General features: G+C 36.9%; 2 protein-coding genes across 2 annotated transcripts; one reads left to right on the top strand and one right to left on the bottom strand.

Annotated features, from left to right (window-relative positions):
* Positions 1-524: 524 nt before the first annotated feature.
* On the bottom strand, positions 525-1,605 carry pigbos1 (PIGB opposite strand 1). Its single transcript, XM_020714400.3, has 2 exons — positions 1,534-1,605; positions 525-866 (listed from the first exon to the last, which is right to left on the bottom strand). Exon 2 carries the CDS (start codon positions 821-823, stop codon positions 665-667), a length of 159 nt encoding a protein of 52 aa, XP_020570059.1. The 5' UTR covers positions 824-866; positions 1,534-1,605; the 3' UTR covers positions 525-664.
* A 1,323-nt stretch (positions 1,606-2,928) lies between these two features.
* On the top strand, positions 2,929-16,972 carry kif3a (kinesin family member 3A). Its single transcript, XM_004067186.4, has 17 exons — positions 2,929-3,017; positions 3,605-3,878; positions 4,012-4,156; positions 5,378-5,462; positions 5,573-5,678; positions 5,889-6,028; positions 6,161-6,358; positions 6,520-6,694; positions 6,808-6,906; positions 8,694-8,850; positions 8,939-9,119; positions 9,864-9,974; positions 12,045-12,170; positions 14,344-14,397; positions 14,552-14,620; positions 14,706-14,836; positions 15,616-16,972. The coding sequence occupies exons 1-17, from the start codon at positions 3,006-3,008 to the stop codon at positions 15,662-15,664; spliced, it is 2,112 nt and encodes a 703-aa protein (XP_004067234.1). The 5' UTR covers positions 2,929-3,005; the 3' UTR covers positions 15,665-16,972.
* Positions 16,973-17,048: the final 76 nt, after the last annotated feature.

Here is a 17,048-nt window from a genome sequence, read left to right as displayed (position 1 = left end):
TTTTTGTCATCTTAATGGTAGATTCAGTGTAATAGTAAGAGTTAGAAAAACACAACGAAAATTGAGAAAATAACTTTATATACATTTAACTGTATATTTCTTTATCAATCCAAACAGCTTATCTCTATAATGCCATATTCATTTAATGCTTACATTTTCAAACAATATTAACTCAAATTCTTTAAAATTTACCTTGGATAGAACATTTCAATTCTTCTTTCAAGTTTGGTGTTGGTACAAACATTGCAAGATTTAATAATTACATATCAGTGTTTACAAGTAAAGCTAAAAAAAAAATACTTTGTTTTTGCTTGTTTGCCTAAGTTTTGCTAATTGCTAGTAAGAAAAGACATTAATTCCTCTGCACATAATCTCACATGAACCGGTGATCCTTATCTGACCGTAGAAGTAGGTTAAAGTACGAGGCTTTTATGTTTCATTGTGATGGACTGACGATCTCTGCAAAGTGTGCAGAGGGAGAGGCCATAAGGTATTTACTTAAAGTATGCTCTACACATGTCATGTTGAATTAAGACATTTTTATTCAATATACACACGTTCTCAAAAAGTATCTTATGATGGCCTTTGAGTCCAACACAGGCAGTGTGGCTGAAATAAAGACACAAACATTTGTCTGTTTATTTCTTTATCACGATGAATTACTTCAGTCTGTTTTATTCTGTTTCTTCGGCACATCTGTGTCTTCTTGTCCTGAGATCTTCTGTACAGGCTCAAAATAAGGTTTGTAGATATACAAGCCTCCCGCAACCCCGAGCACAGTGGCCAAAAGCAACTGCGTGAAAGGCAATCTTTGCCTAAACATGATCCTTTTCAGTTAGAAATCCCAATGGAGACACTAGAAGATCCTAAAAACAGAAGCAAAATGATGTAATCAGTACATTTATGCAGACATCATTTCCTGGTGGGTTTTTTTTTTTTTTTTTCTTTTGCATTTGCTTCACAGTGATGAATGTTGCACATCCTTAACATGTTGTAAGTGAAACTTTCACCTCAAACTTACACACCCAAAGCAGTATCTCCACAAACACGAATTTATTATTATTTTTAATCAAATTATTTTTCTAATGTTATGATGCCACATTTTTATTGCATGTCCTCCCGTTAGCTTTAGAGGAAATTATGGTTCTTTCCATTTTGAAATTAAAATAACCAGAATAAAATTCTTTACCTAAGCCTGATGAGTCAATATTAGTGCTTTAGTTTTCCTTGTTTTGTTTTTAAAATAATATAAGTCATGAATGATGAAGCAATGAGACACGTGAAACTTTTGTTTTTATGGTGTTACTTTCAAAATTCAAACCGGAAGTGAGTCCTAACTGGGGGGGAAACTTGACAACCTTGACGTTTTGTGAGTACTTTATGAGACAAAACCGCCATAATGTATTTTTGCACAAAGGTTACAGTCTATAGCATTAGTTAATACGAAATCAAATAAACTGACAGCGCGTCTTTCTGTAAGGCAAATAAACATGAAAACAACAAGCAACCACAACGCACAGCAAGCACACTTACATGAGAGGAGCATTCTTCTTCTGGTTTTTGCTGTGGTACAACACTCTTGAAGGAGCGAAGAGTGCCCTCATGTGGGGAATTAAAAGAACAACTTGAAAAAAGGTGACGTCACACAAATAATGGTTAAGGGTTGCTAAGATCTTAAATATACTTTAACAAAAACTTAAAGTTATTGTCTATTTATGATTAACACATTTGGTAAACCTTATAAATGGACACTCATTATTTTATTATTAAATTATGACACTTGTGGCAAAAGATCTAAAACAAATGAAATTAGGAAATTTAAACAATATCATAAGCTTGAAATGTGTTATTCAAATTTCCAACTGCTTTTCGGATGCTCAATACCAATGTATTCCCATGGTGAAAGAAAAAATGTGTTTAAACAAAAACTTCAAAGTGTTGGACCCAGGCAATCGACTATTGTTGTCTGATAGTACTCCATCTCTAATAGGCGGTTAATTAACTATTAGTTTCAGATTAATAATAATGAAATTCATTATTGGAGCTGTCAAGTCAAAAGTGAACAGAAAAGTCAGACAATGACGAAATTCTTGAAAAAAGGAAAGTCGAATAGATTTTTCCTAATTTTTCCAAATTATGAAAAGTACATTCTTATTGAATGTCAGGAGTACACCTATGTTTAAGAGCTACCTATACAATTTTCAGCCTCAGGGATTTAAGAATAGAGCAGTATAGAATAGAATAGAATAGAATAGAATAGAATAGAATAGAATAGAATAGAATGAAACGTTATTGATCCCACAAAGGGGAAATTACCTTGTTACCATAGCTCTATTTAAAAACAGCAGATAGCTAATAAATAACAGGATTAGGCCTGCACAATATACCTCAAATTTATCGTTATGGCGATATCTCTGCAATATGCATATTGCAAAAGACAGCGAAAAACGCAATAAATCGTAAACCTTAAATGTGTTAATACAACCTCAAGGTAACTTGAAGCATTTAACGAATCAAATAAATCCCTTTATGCATTTGATCAATCACGTTGTTGACCAATTGGATGTAGGTCTGTTATGTTAGATGTTTGTCACCTATGTCGACGAGGATCATTTGGAGTATAATTTTTAAACTGTTGCAATTAAATGGGAATTATGTTTTTGGTTATTTTGTTATTTGTTTATATACCGCAAATTATACCGTTATCGCAATATTAATCTCAAATATCACATATCGCGAGTTTTCCTTATATCATGCAGCCCTAAACAGAATGTAGGGTCTTTAAATACTAAATATTTTTAATATATTCTCTCAGATTCAATTATTTTATTACAAAATATTGAGAACAATCAGTTTCAACAAAAATATTCTTTAAAAACATCCTAATCAAATAGAAATAAAGCTGTGTTGCCATTGACTGTAACCAATCCCGTCCTTTCACTGTCACGCATGCGCACAAGAACTCTGACTTGACAACAAGGCTTCGGATGTGAGCCATCGACGAAATGGACACAGCAGTTGAGTATTAATATTTTAATTAGCCTTTTTGTCAAACCAACGAAGACTTTAATAACTCTTGTCATCGTGACATAAGCTTTATAGCACATGTACTACGTTTTCATCATGCCGGTTAGTCGCCACGCCTATTAGCGCTTTTGTTGAGTTGGGTCCTCCCTTCTTCGACTGTTGCTGACCGGTTAGCAACATTAGCCTAACAGCTATATCATTCCTCGAATGATGTAAACCATCCACAGCGGGGGGAAATGGTGGAGTCTTTCGTCATAAACTAGTGTTTTGTTCTTAATAGGTGTCAGCTAACAGCATAGTTACTCAGCACGCGCGCCTGCCTAGCAATCCAGCCAACACCGATGGCAACCATAACCTGGTTGCTACTACTAGGTGTTGGTATCAAGCTGAATGCGGTTGTAGCTAAATGGAACCTCTAACCTCAACCCACTCCTTTTATTTAAAAAAATCTATAATCAATGCCTAATTTTTATCATCAGTATTATGCATTGATGAGGTTTTCATTAAATCTGCAAAGCATCCTTTCTGTATTGACACTTCCTCATACATTTTCTTGGTGTGTCTCATTTGTTTTTAGGGCCATAAGCATGAAAAACAGGAGGTCAGTGATAATGTCAAGGTGGTAGTGAGATGTCGCCCACTCAACCAGAGGGAGAAGATGACGGGATTCAAACAGGCCGTCACGGTGGACGAGATCCGTGGAACCATCACAGTTAATAAGTTCGAGACGGCTCAGGAGCCTCCGAAAACATTCACCTTTGACACTGTGTTTGGGCCTGACAGCAAACAGCTGGATGTGTACAATCTCACAGCTCGCCCCATCGTAGACTCAGTACTTGAAGGATATAATGGTACAGTTCGTGTGGTAACACTTTTCTTATGATTTATCCTCTCTGAGTGACTGAACTTTAAAATGGAACAAAGGTTTCTATACTGTTGTATTTTTTTTCTTCGCCTATATCATGTCTCTGCTTTTTACCGTAGGCACAATTTTTGCATATGGGCAAACTGGGACGGGAAAAACCTTCACCATGGAAGGTGTGAGAGCAGTGCCAGAACTTCGAGGGATAATCCCAAATTCCTTTGCTCACATTTTTGGTCATATCGCCAAGGCCGAGGGGGACACCAGGTAAAGGATTTTGACACACAGGCCACGTAATATTGCACCATGACATGATTTTGCTGTTATCAATACATGTCAAGCAAAATATAATGTAGTTAAATGTTGGTTTTTAGCCTGATTGATAGATTGAGGTTATATTTGAGGAAAAGCTCACCCACTACTGTATCAAAAAAAACATTTGTGTAATGTGATGAACATTGTTAAATTTACTGTATGCCAAAATTGTAATGTAAGAATGTCAATGCAGTTGCCAAGAGCGATAGAGTTCATTGATTCCTAAAAATTGTCTCCTCCTAAGTATTTATGGTGAATCGTCTGCTGAGCTTGCCGATGACCAGTTAAAAAAAAACTTGCAGCCGGATCCTATCAAGACAAAACAAATTCAAACCCTCTTACATATTTCAGTCATTTTGACATTTCTAATGTTATGCTACATTATTCTACAATGGTCAACGATATTAATATATAAAAAAAATCCTGATCTGACCCATTTTTAATATTATAAAGACCCTTTTCAAACCCTTTCTTTGTGGGTTTTATGAGCTGGAACTCTAATTTATGTAAAAAAAAATAAACAAATACATACTTAAAATCATTATACAGCGGGCCCTTAATCTAAATTCTATGAAAGTTGAGTTTTTTTGAATGGAATTGTGGAAATGAATCCACTTTTCCAGGGGATTCACATTTTTTGGAAAGGGTTTGAATGTCTCCACTGTCAGCAGTCTGCAGCGAGCGCTTTTTTATGTTTGGGAATCACATCCTACTGATGGGACGGGGTCTGAGGTGTTCGACCGGTTGGGATACTCACTGAGACACACGAGGGTGGCTCCGACTGGACGAGTACCTCGGGTCCGTCGGTCCCTGACCAGAACTCTTGTTTTGTTTTTTCACCTGCTGGACTAGACACGTTTAAACAAAAATAAAAAACAAAAAAAGAATCACATCTGTTTGGACGTTAGCTCTCATGTGCTTCATCTAGTTTGGAATTTCGTCATAAGCAGCAACCAGCCAGGTGACAGAATAGCCGTTAAACAGAATTTGTTCCATCCCAGGAGTTGCTTTAATGTTACATATAAAATAGGAACTTTTAACTCTTACTATTAGATTACTTCAACAAAGCCCCTGTTTTGTCTTTTAAAATCTTCATTTACAACCTCAACTTAAGTTAAATATGCTTTTTAAAGTATTAATCAAGGTTTTGTCCACATATTTACCTTTTTACAGATTTTTAGTTCGTGTGTCATACCTGGAAATTTACAATGAGGAAGTCCGGGACTTGTTGGGCAAAGACCAAATGCAAAGGCTAGAGGTAATACGGTTATTCACTTTAGTCACCGATAACAAACTGACTTTTATTATTGCAGTTCTAGTCTCAAAATTGTACAGATTGTGGAAAAAAAAAATGTTTTTGCGTGACAGGTGAAGGAAAGACCAGATATAGGCGTGTACATCAAGGACCTGACTAGCTATGCGGCGAACAATGCTGACGACATGGACAGGATAATGACAGTGGGCCATAAGAATCGTAAGCACAAAAACTGACAGAGAACATCAATATTTACTGTTAGTTAAATAGCCTAACTGGGATTTTTGTTAATCTACAGGAATAAACTGATTATGTCTGAATAGGAAGTACATGATAGGTCATTTCTCCTAGTAAACCAATTCATTACGTTACGTGATCTAATGGGTTTTATTTTTCTATATTTTATTAACCTTTTATTCTTACATTTAGGATCTGTTGGTGCTACAAACATGAACGAGCACAGCTCCCGTTCCCATGCTATTTTCACCGTCACTATTGAGTACAGTGAGAAGGGGCTGGACGGAAACCAACATGTGCGAATGGGAAAGCTGCACTTGGTTGATCTGGCGGTATGTAAAATAAAAAAAATGTCCCTCAGAATGAGATGACACTGATGTCATTTGTAAATGCATCTCCACAGATACGTCCCCTTCCATTTTCTGATCTACTTTATCCACCCCATTTGCTTTCCATCCCCGCAGGGTTCAGAGAGGCAGGGTAAAACTGGAGCCACAGGTCAGCGGTTGAAGGAGGCAACAAAGATCAACCTCTCCCTCTCCACACTGGGGAACGTCATCTCAGCCCTGGTTGATGGCAAGAGCACCCACGTTCCCTACAGAAATTCCAAACTGACCCGTCTGCTTCAGGATTCACTGGGAGGAAACTCCAAGACTATGATGGTACAGCTGAAGTTCGAAAAAATGTGGTTAGAGATGATGCAGTTGATCCATTTGGTGCAGATTTATTGATGTTTCGTTGCATTACAGGAACAGACTAGTTTTGTCAAAATTTAATATTATAAAATGGGAATCCTAATGAATGCTGTTCTTCTTTCCACCAGTGTGCAAACATTGGTCCCGCAGACTATAATTATGATGAGACCATAAGTACCCTGCGCTATGCTAACAGGGCTAAAAACATCAAAAACAAGGCCAGGATCAATGAGGATCCCAAAGATGCTCTTTTACGACAGTTCCAAAAAGAGATTGAGGACCTTAGGAAAAAACTGGAAGAGGGTAAGAAGCCGATGATCAAACACATACTCAGCACAGAAGAGCTTAAAGCACTGACACTTCTTATTTATTTAAAGTGTAGATAGGCTGAGAAACCTGCGCTTTTGTAATTTTAGGTGAAGAGATCTCTGGGTCAGAGGGCAGTGGGTCTGAGGAGATGGATGAAGGTGATGATGAAGCTGGAGAGCCAGGAGAAGGCCGCCGGAGAAGAAAAGGTAGGAGTCTGACATTGGAACAATGACTAGGGCTGGGGTTCGTTACTAAGATGGCGATTAGATTTGATTCACAAATCAAGTTAAATCATCTACTGAAGAAACCAAGATTCGAACTCATATATTATGTTTGAATGGTTGCTAATTGCAAATCTTTTTACTGAATGTAGGAAAACTAAAAAAAATGTATCAGTAAATATTTTTACAAAATATTTTTTCAGGGCATTAAGAAATTAATGTATGAAAAAGACTTTATTCTGTCCCCTTGTCTTCTTTCACCTCCAAAATTTTTTTTAAATGTTTTACAACCTGCAAATTATAATTTAATACCAAATGAGAGTAAGGCTTCTGATTTCCAAAAATATCAAGGTAAAAATTTGTTAGTTATATATTCTGGAATAAATCTTTTAATACTTATATCTTTTTTATTTAATAATTACCCTTCAAACAAAAATAAAAGCAATTGAGTTTGGTGAATTTTTTCTGTTTCAATGCTTATTTCATGTCTAAAAATGATTTAAAGATATTTAAAACACAGAGAAGACTCCGTTTCCTCAAAAATATTTGGGAATAAGATGCACTTGTGGAGAAGCAGCTCGTTTTCCCAGTAAGCCATTCCTCAATTGACTCTGACAGAGACCCTACAGCTTTGATGCTGTTCATTTTGCCTGTTATTTGCCCCCTTCTTGTACCCCCAGCTGCAGACTGAATGACAGCTGGTTGTTGTTTAGGACCTGGTTGTGAGCACCTGAGAGCTTTGGTCCAGATTCTGAGGGTGGCAATTGAAATATGGAGGAAAAGGCAGAGGAAGCGTTAATTACTGCCCCACAGATAAATTTCTCCTTTTGTGGAGGCAGTGTACGGTCTAGGGCAGCATCCTCTTGTAAGAAAGAAATTGTGCTTCCACAGACTGCTAAGACTTCTGTTTGTTAATTACTGTGATGTAAATAAGTGTTAGAAATGCAACAGAACAGCCTTCCAGACAAGAGCTAGAAGTAGAAAAATCAGCCTGATAGAGAAGATTCATCGTACAAAGCATGTACAATGATATAAACTATCTCTTTGATACATTTTATTAAGAACAAAACATTGTTTTAACAGAGAAACCTTTACTTTTGTGCTGAGTTTAGATTGTTTCAGAGTAACAACAACCTGCTTATATTGTGTAACTGTTGCCCAATCTTAAATACACCATTCACCCATACTGGGTTTCATTTCTATGCATATTGACAGGAATTTACCAGGTGTAACTGGAAGTTTTCTCCTTTTTGGAAGTTTGTTTAAACCTTTTTTTGTAGTTTTCTTGCAAATTTTAAAGTCAGAAGATTTGAGATTGTTCTGTAATGTATCACTCTTTCTCTTTTTCTCTTCCTCCTTGTGCGAAACACGTCCTGTTTTAAACACACCCTCCTCCTTATTCAAGAAGAAAGAGGTTGGTGTAGGAAACTACATGATCTCGGTGTCATGTAATAAAAGTGTCTTTCCTCAGATGAAATAAAAAAAGACTTTCCCCATCCGCTTCCGTAGCTGTTACACTAACTGGTTGCTTCTTTTTGTTTTTGTCTGATGATCAAGCAAGGTTTTGATTTGCTATGTCTTGTCCTTTGTTGTGCCAGCATTGAAATGTTCACGCTAAGAGTAATTTAAAACTGCATTTGCATCAAAGTGCATGTAGTTTTGGAGCTAGACTTCAAAAATATACACTTGCCTTAGAATCTGTGAGAAAAGTTATTGGTTTAGCTTAAACTTTGCATGTATTTCATTGGTATTGTGTGTGTGTGTCTGTTTAGGAAGGAAGAAGGTCTCGCCGGACAAAATGGTTGAGATGCAAGCAAAGATTGAAGAAGAAAGAAAGGCTTTGGAGGCCAAGCTTGACATGGAGGAGGAGGAAAGAAACAAGGCCCGAGCAGAGCTGGAAAAGCGAGAGAAGGACCTTATTAAGGCCCAGTGAGTCTATCTAAAGAAAAAAGAAAGATACTCCTTTGTATTTGGGAGTTTTGTTCAAATAATTACAATTTTGCCTTTAAATCCTCAGGCAGGAGCATCAGCTGCTGCTGGAGAAGTTGTCTACCTTAGAGAAGAAGGTGATTGTGGGTGGAGTGGATCTTCTGGCCAAAGCTGAAGAGCAGGAGAAACTCTTAGAAGAGTCAAACAATGAGCTTGAAGAACGTCGGAGGAGAGCTGAGCAGCTTCGTAAGGAACTGGAGGAGAAAGAGGTACCTGTTTAAACAGGGAGGACATACTGGCACTGTGTCTCCATTGTTTTCTTGGTGCTGCTGTAATTTTAAACTCATGAAAAATTATTTTCACCAATTTTGAAAGCCTTAAAAAAAATAAACTCATTTTCTGAAAATGAGCTATTTTATTAAAAAGAGTAACCAAAATGCTGCGGCTCATGGTGCTCTGGAGTTGCCAAATTTCAACAATTAATCATGACTGACCTCCAAACTTCATTTGCCCTTTTTACTAGGGGAAGAACAATAATGTAAAGAGTACTTTGTGGAAATAGTTTTTATACCAGAGCAACTGCATCCAAGTCACTCTTCCCAGAACAAAGCTTTAAGCTGATGTGCACAGCTTTACAAAACCAAAGTCTGTAAGGAGATAGACGAGCTGGTTTGGTTTGGGAAAAGGGTTCTGCACACAGTTCTGACATGATAGATATTCTTTGAATTTGGTCTAATTGATTTAAAAAATCTCACGTCTTAACAGACACCAATTCACTCAAGATTTTCAACTACTTCAAACATATATTGCTGCATTACGGAGACTAGAAATATGATTAGTTTATTACCACTCAAAAGCCTATTCCTTTTTTAATCTGATGACCAAATTCTACAGTCTTTCTTACCTAAATTAAAATGATTGACCTCACTTTGACCACAGTAGTTTTTTTTTTTTTTATTATTTGATTTTTTGCTGTGAAAACAGTCTTGTGACCATCTCTTCCCATCAAACAGCAAGAGCGTCTGGACATAGAAGAGAAGTACACCAGCCTACAGGAAGAGGCTCAAGGGAAGACCAAAAAGTTGAAGAAAGTTTGGACCATGCTAATGGCTGCCAAATCTGAAGTAAGCAAAACTATCCTGGGTGATGCTTAATGATCCTGCGACAGACTGGCGACCTGTCCAGGGTGCCCCCTGCCCAGTGGCGCAAAAAGTGGCTATGCAACATATGCGTCACCTAAGGGCGCTGGCCAAAGGGGGCGCCATACCCAAGTTGCGAAAACTATTTATAGTCCGTATTGTTTTATTTCACAGCTGTTTGTGCACATTGATTTTCATGATATGATCAGTAACAGAAGCACATCATAACTGATTGGGCGCCGCAGCCGCTCCCCCCTCCCTCGGGTTTTGAACAGAGAGCGCAATCCAGCACGTTCTCACGGACACGTGCTGGAGCGCGGTCTCGCGGAGATGCACGCGAGGGCGCACTGTTGATTGTTTTTATTTGAATTATGTGATCATCTGATGACAGCATTAAATGGAAAGGCAAAAGAAAAAACAATCGGGGGATCCAAACAGAAAACACAAAAGGGACAAAGATGTGGTGTGGATGAAGAAAAGTTTCTCTAAATGGTTGAGAGACAGCAGGTATGTTATAGCAGTGATAAAAACAGGCTTGGAAACATTCAGGTTAAAGCTACTATAGTAAAATGGTCACAAAAGTGTCTTGCAGCTGTACTGAGCAGGATTTACAGTATCAATAACCATGAAGAGAAAGAAGGAGCTTGTTTGTGCTGATTTAGTTTTTAAATAATTTCTTTAACTAGAAAAAAACACTGAAATTTTTTTTATCCTTTGACTGAAATAGAACTAAATGATGATAAAAGCTGCTCCTTTAGGCAGGAGTAGGCAGAAGTATGTGTGATGGTAAGTTAGATGGTGGTTTTGTTTCTTTTTATATTGTTAAAAGTTTGGATAGTTATTCATTGAGTTTATTTAGTTTACAGCCTTTTGCTTTTAATATCACTTTGGCTGAACGACACTTCGGATTTTAGTTGAACATTTGGAGATGTTTGACAACAATAAAGAAATCTATTCTATTCTATCCCACCACTAAGTGATATCCAACACAAATATTATTTAAAGATAAAAATGTTTCTATTTTTACATATAGTTTAGTCACTGTATTCTTTGAAAATCTTCCTAACACAAAGTTAATATCACACAGCTGTGAGGATGGAGAGAAAGAATCAGGACAGATGGAGGAAAGAAACAGGCTGGTCTTATGGTGGACGTTCAGGGCAAAGCCAGTTCATAGCAAGTCAGTCATTTTCAAATAATATTCATCATTAGCAAGATGTTTAATTTATTTAAAACATAAAATAAGTTTTGCTTGGCCATATGATTTAGTGGAGAAGAACACAGACAAAAAGGGGGAAGGACACAGACATGAGGTTGGTGATGCATCTGATAGAAAAGAGAGCAGAGATGACTTCAGGTAGGAATAATGAAACCATTTAAGTCACAAAAACCTAGATGCTCATTCTGGTTTAAACTTCTGCTGACCACCTGTTCACTTATTTTGGGGAAACAAGTGCAGACATACATGACAAGTCAGTCCCAACAGAGAAGAATGAGGAGAGACGATCAGCTGATGAAGAGGGAGAAGAACAGAGAGGTACAGAGGAGAGGGCTGGGGCAAAGCATTACTTAGAAGATTCTTCTGAATGGCCTTCACCACACAAATTTGGGGAATCATTGAGGCAAAACATGGTAGAAAATAGCTCATAAAAAAATGGTTCTGCTGGGCCATATCAAGAAGCAGTAATGGGATTTATACATTTAAACAATAAAGGTGTTGTGTGGATGTTTAGATAGCCTTAGAAGGGGTGGATGGGACGTTCTATTATGTGTATTTATGTCTGTGTGTGTGTGTGTTAATGTGGCCGCATACCCCTATGAAATTAGGTATTGCGCCCTTGCCCCTGCCTTCGCCCAAAAGTGGCCGGAATAAGCTCCGACAGCCCCGTGACCCCCAAAGAGAATAAAGGGAAAAAGATGAATGAATGAATGAATGCTTAATAATATCAGTGATTTATTCTTAATAAAATCTATAACATGAGTCTATATATTCACTTCTAAATCAATTCTCCAAAAGCTGTTAACATTTAAATGTACTGTTGTTTTCTCTGCTAGATGGCAGATCTTCAACAAGAGAATAACAGAGAGATTGAGGGTCTTCTGGAAAACATCCGCCAGCTGAGCCGGGAGCTCAGGTTGCAGATGCACATCATAGATAATTTTATTCCCCAGGAATATCAGGTCTGTATGTGCTCACATTAAAAAAAGTTTTTGTAAATCACATTTCAGAAACGTTATTGTAATTTATCTTTAATTTAATTAGATTATGTCATATCATTTATGATGACATCCATATCAGATTTCTTGAATTTTGTATTGCATTATTACAGGTAAGTACTGAGTTTGACAGGGATGGATTTACGATGCCTCAAACCTTCATGAAGCACACCTGCTGGCCGATGATGAGGCCTGCTGTTAGCAAATAGCTTAACTCTTGCTTGTAGACATATCAAACAGACTTAATGAGTTCAAATAGCACAATATCGGTTCCTAAAGCATCTCAGGCTTTCAGCATTTGTTTGTAAATACGGGCAAAACCATCAAATCTGGGGGGTATTCCAGGAAGCATGTTTAAACTACCCTGACTTTAAGCCTGAACTCTGGCTGAAGTCCGCCTGAACTTGCTTACTCTGGATATGCCCGTTCTAAAAGACCGGATATATTTACGCTCGATTTGGTAACCCTGGTGTTACGCCCCCATTGTGTCTAGGGGCACCGAGGCGGCATAACATAAAAAAAAGTAAAGTTTTGGCTAATAATTTAACTGTAACAAAAACACCAAACAAATGTCTCCATAAAATAACCAAAATTTATTTACAAATAAACAACCAACAAGAACTAAAAGTGAAGCTAAAAGGCTTCAGGGTGAACCCAGGCCAAAATAACAAACAAAACCCCAACTAACTGAAACATGTAATCTTACCTGTACAAAGGAAAAGGAAAATAAAGACAAAAACTAACCTCCTTAACCTAACAAAAACAGGAGAAAACATGTACTAAAGAAAATGGCGGTTCACCCCTACAGCTTCACTTAACATAACTATAAACCAAAAGATTAATCAGAGTGGGCACAGACAAAACTACGAAGGACTACGAATACAAAATACAAAAGTGCAACACACAACTAAACAAGAGGTGAAATCAAAACCAAAATGGAGAAGAGGGCCAAGCTGCAATGGAGACTGTTGCAGCAAGGCTCCCTTCCCACAGTGTGGAAGTCCATGGGGTGATTTAAGGCTGCCTCCTCCAGCTTTGGTCCAAATTGAGGCCACACCTTCATGCACCACACCTGTAAATAATCACAGACATACAAACAAAGATCCACAAAACACTGAAGTCCCACTCTAATAAAGAAATAATACACAAAACACAGAACAAACAGAACAAACCAAAACCAAATACGGCCACAGCCGTAACACTGGGTTAATGCGTGTGCACAGCAAGTACATAAAGACATTCTCAATGGATCGCTGATTTCCCGAGTCACCATGGAAACGCGTGGAGAACAAAAGAGAGCGCCATACTTCAGTGAGATGGAGTCAGAGATTTTAATGACGGCATATGAAGATTAAACGCCCATCCAAAAAGTAATACGGCTGCATCAGCAAAAAATGTTCAAATGCTCTACAGCAGGGGTGTCAAACTTATTTCCTCCGAGGGCCACATCAGCATAGTAGTTGTCCTCAAAGGGCCAGATATAACTTACACATGTAACTAAATGTAATGAAAAATAAACGTAACTACTCCTTAATGTTAAATAACTCATTATTTATTTATTATAACCTTTTAAATTGACAATTACAGTTGCATAGAAAACATATGTTTACTTGTTACTCTAGCATAAATCCTGTTAAATTTGATTCTGTCAGGTTAGTTTACATGGACAGTGTTTAAGTCCTAATGTCTAGTTTCCCAATCCGATATTTCAAGTCCAATTCCCCCTAGATATGAATAAATACACACCAACTTTTATTTTTTATTTTAAGAAATTAAAAACTTTTATGCTCTTGCGGGCCACATAAATTGACGTGGCGGGCCACATTTGGCCCCCGGGCCTTGAGTTTGACACATGTGCTCTACAGAATGTCTTATTTTAAAAGGACCACAATGAATTTCCTGGGTTGATTTTCTATTTAGGAGATTCAAATCAGAATCCCTAAATGTATTTATTGTTTGATTGCTTATTTATTTTTTCATGGTGAACACAGACACTGTACAGATACAGACACAACCATCCTACACCAATTTTCTATAATTTTCTATAAATATAATACAAACCAAAAAGTGTGTAAATCATACAGAATCCATTATCTACTCTTATGCCTTTTTCATTTGTTCTCTGTTTTTCTTCTAGGAGATGATAGAGAATAATGTTTACTGGAATGAAGACATAGGAGAATGGCAGCTGGTGAGGTCACTTTGATTTGTGTTTGGTTGTCATTTTATGACATTAAAAATATATTATAATTAAAGTAAATAAACTTATTTCTATTAGATTATATAAGACTTTCCTTTCATTTTGTTTTATTTATTTATATGTATATTTGTGCATATTTTTTCAGAAATGTGTGGCTTTCACTGGCAACAATATGAAAAAACAAAGCCCTGCCCAAGACAAAAAAGAAAAGGATGTAAGTCCATGAGCTGTAACTGTATTTATTTCCTTGTTTCTTTGACAAACTCAGTTTGCTTTTGTTTTGGTGCTGTGACATGAAGCCGTTCGAGGTGGATCTGTCCCATGTGTACTTGGCCTACACAGAGGAGAGTCTGCAGCAGTCACTGATGAAGCAGGAAAGGCCCAAAACCTCTAAAAGTAGCAAGAGCGGCCGACCTAAGACTGGGCGAAGGTGAAGTTTCCATCAAAAACTAACTGCATAAACATGTTTCACTTCTTTTTTTATTTATTTTTTTGTGTTTAAGTCATTTACATAGAAAATGTGGTACTCTTTTCTACATTCTCAGTGCAGCTACTGTTTGTGCGGGAAAAAGGTTTTGTAAGTAATGCTAAGCCTCGATTTATACTGACAAATGATGTAAACGTGGAAACTCTTGATCTGCAATGTTCAGATGGAAACAACAGCAGTCAACATAACACTGATTTTGAGACAGAGATTTCTGAACAGAAAAGTAGCTCAGTGTTTAATTCAGGAAATTGAAGCAAATATTAAAGATTTTATTTAGACATGATTCGTATGCTTCTTAAGATATCTTTATTTAGAGGTTAGATTGAACATAAAGTTGAACCGTAACGTTGAATCAGTTATTTGTTTTAATGATTTAAAATTTGTAATTACTCCTTTTTACATTACTTTTTTACAGTTAAAATATCCCTGTGTTGCATAAAATTGTAATGGGGTAAAGTTTTTGTTTTTTCTTTTAGCTGTTAAAATTTTAAAGTTTTTTTTTTAATGATAAATCATTACCATGGATGCTTTTGTTCGTCTTTCAGTATCTCTATATTCCTTCCATCAAGGAAAATGATAATCCTCCTATTAATTTAAGAGAATAATTGTGGTTGGGTGAAATATGTATGTGATGTAGAATTGAAATGAAGATGGTGACATTATTGTTAACACTGGTGTGCTATGCTGCTGTTGACATTCATCATGCACCCATCTCCTCACAGGAAAAGGTCTTCAAAGCCAGAGGCTGTGATTGAATCTCTTCTGCAATGAGGACGGCTGAAGGCGAGGACTCCATTTCACTGCAACTCTCATGTCTGTTAGTCAGTTAGCCTGTTAGTCTGGTTTTTGCTTGAACACTATGTATAGCAAATAATGTTTACATTTCTTTTGTTACTTTTCCATTGTTCATACTGTAATAATTTTCTTCAAACAGTCTTACCTACTATGAGCTGGTTGAGTACTTCATGATGCAGTTCAACAAAAATAGCGTTTCATATAGTCTCATTTTATTTATAGATATATTAAACAGCTGTTCGAACTTTACAAAAAAATTGTTTTAGCTCTGCACATATGCTCTGCCTGCTTGACAGGTTACTGTTTGTTCAAATCATTAAGGCGTTGTGTGACTGAAAATGACTTGTGTTTTCGGAAAAAGATGCAAGAAGATAGATAGAACAAAGAGTTTTGGGGAAAGAAGCATGTAAATATTTGAACATATGAAGATAACTGTCATTTTTATTTCCAGTGACTGATGTTTTTTTTTTTTGTGAGAAGTTAGAACTTTTTTTGTAAAAGTTGTTGTGGTTGATAAATCCACTGTTTTCTTGTTTTCCCACTTAAATGTGCACCTAAAATAATAATGTATATTAGGCTCAAACAGCAGTTAAGTTTTTATTGGTAATGTTCAATATTTTCTCTTTATCAAAACATGATACTTTCACTTTTTTTCATAAATGGTGGATCCTGCTGAAACGTAACCTTCCTGTTTTTAATGCAGCCGTCTGTTGCTGTTTACATTTTCTTCTATTACTGCTCCATACCACAAAAGACCCACTCCAATATTCTTTTGATCTATTCCAAACAGATTCTCAGTGGTCTTGTTATTATGATTATTAAAGCCTGTCATTTTCCAGGACATAGTTTCTGCAGAGCAGCAGTTCTGTAGTTCATTAGAAATACGGGACCAATGGCACAGAGCACCACCTTCTCTTCCCCTCACCATTACAGAGAGCTTTCTGTTTACACGCTCTCCTGCTAGCTTACAGCATCTCTCGCCCTCTATAACCTTATTGGTGCAGCAAAATGGTGAGCTAAATTGGAGCTACCCAGTAGTAAAATATTGACCGGGATGCCAGCTCAGAGAAGGAAATACCAAATATGAATAATTTGCTGGGTCAACAAATTGTAAAGCTAAAAAATAAGTCACCAAAAGTGAACTATTTAACTGGAGCAGGGAGTGGGTTGCATGTGTGCAGCACAGCAACTAAACGCATTTTTCACCCAATTTGTTTCTTAAGCTCTAAATCTCTGTGTGTTGACCCTCGAAAGGTGAAATGAAAATAAAAAGCTTAAAATGTTTCCTGCTTCCTGTTTTTCATTTTTGACAAGATAGTTTGCATTGTGAAGTTTAGTACTGTTAACTAAAAGTTTTGTT

Source organism: Oryzias latipes, chromosome 3, assembly GCF_053564925.1.
Source record: "Oryzias latipes strain Hd-rR chromosome 3, Olatipes_Hd-rR_3.1".
Lineage (NCBI taxonomy): Eukaryota > Metazoa > Chordata > Actinopteri > Beloniformes > Adrianichthyidae > Oryzias > Oryzias latipes.
The sequence above is the reverse complement of the archived record's forward strand: the minus strand, read 5'-3'. Positions and strand labels throughout refer to the sequence as shown.

What these genes read in the sequence shown, in the direction of transcription:
- kif3a (XM_004067186.4), top strand. An exon ending in AAGGCCGAGGGGGACACCAG is followed by an intron (nt 4,157 to 5,377) that starts GTAAAGGATTTT and finishes ACCTTTTTACAG; the next exon opens with ATTTTTAGTTCGTGTGTCAT. An exon ending in CGACCTAAGACTGGGCGAAG is followed by an intron (nt 14,837 to 15,615) that starts GTGAAGTTTCCA and finishes ATCTCCTCACAG; the next exon opens with GAAAAGGTCTTCAAAGCCAG.
- pigbos1 (XM_020714400.3), bottom strand. Translation starts at nt 823, where the DNA reads ATGTTTAGGCAAAGATTGCCTTTCACGCAGTTGCTTTTGGCCACTGTG.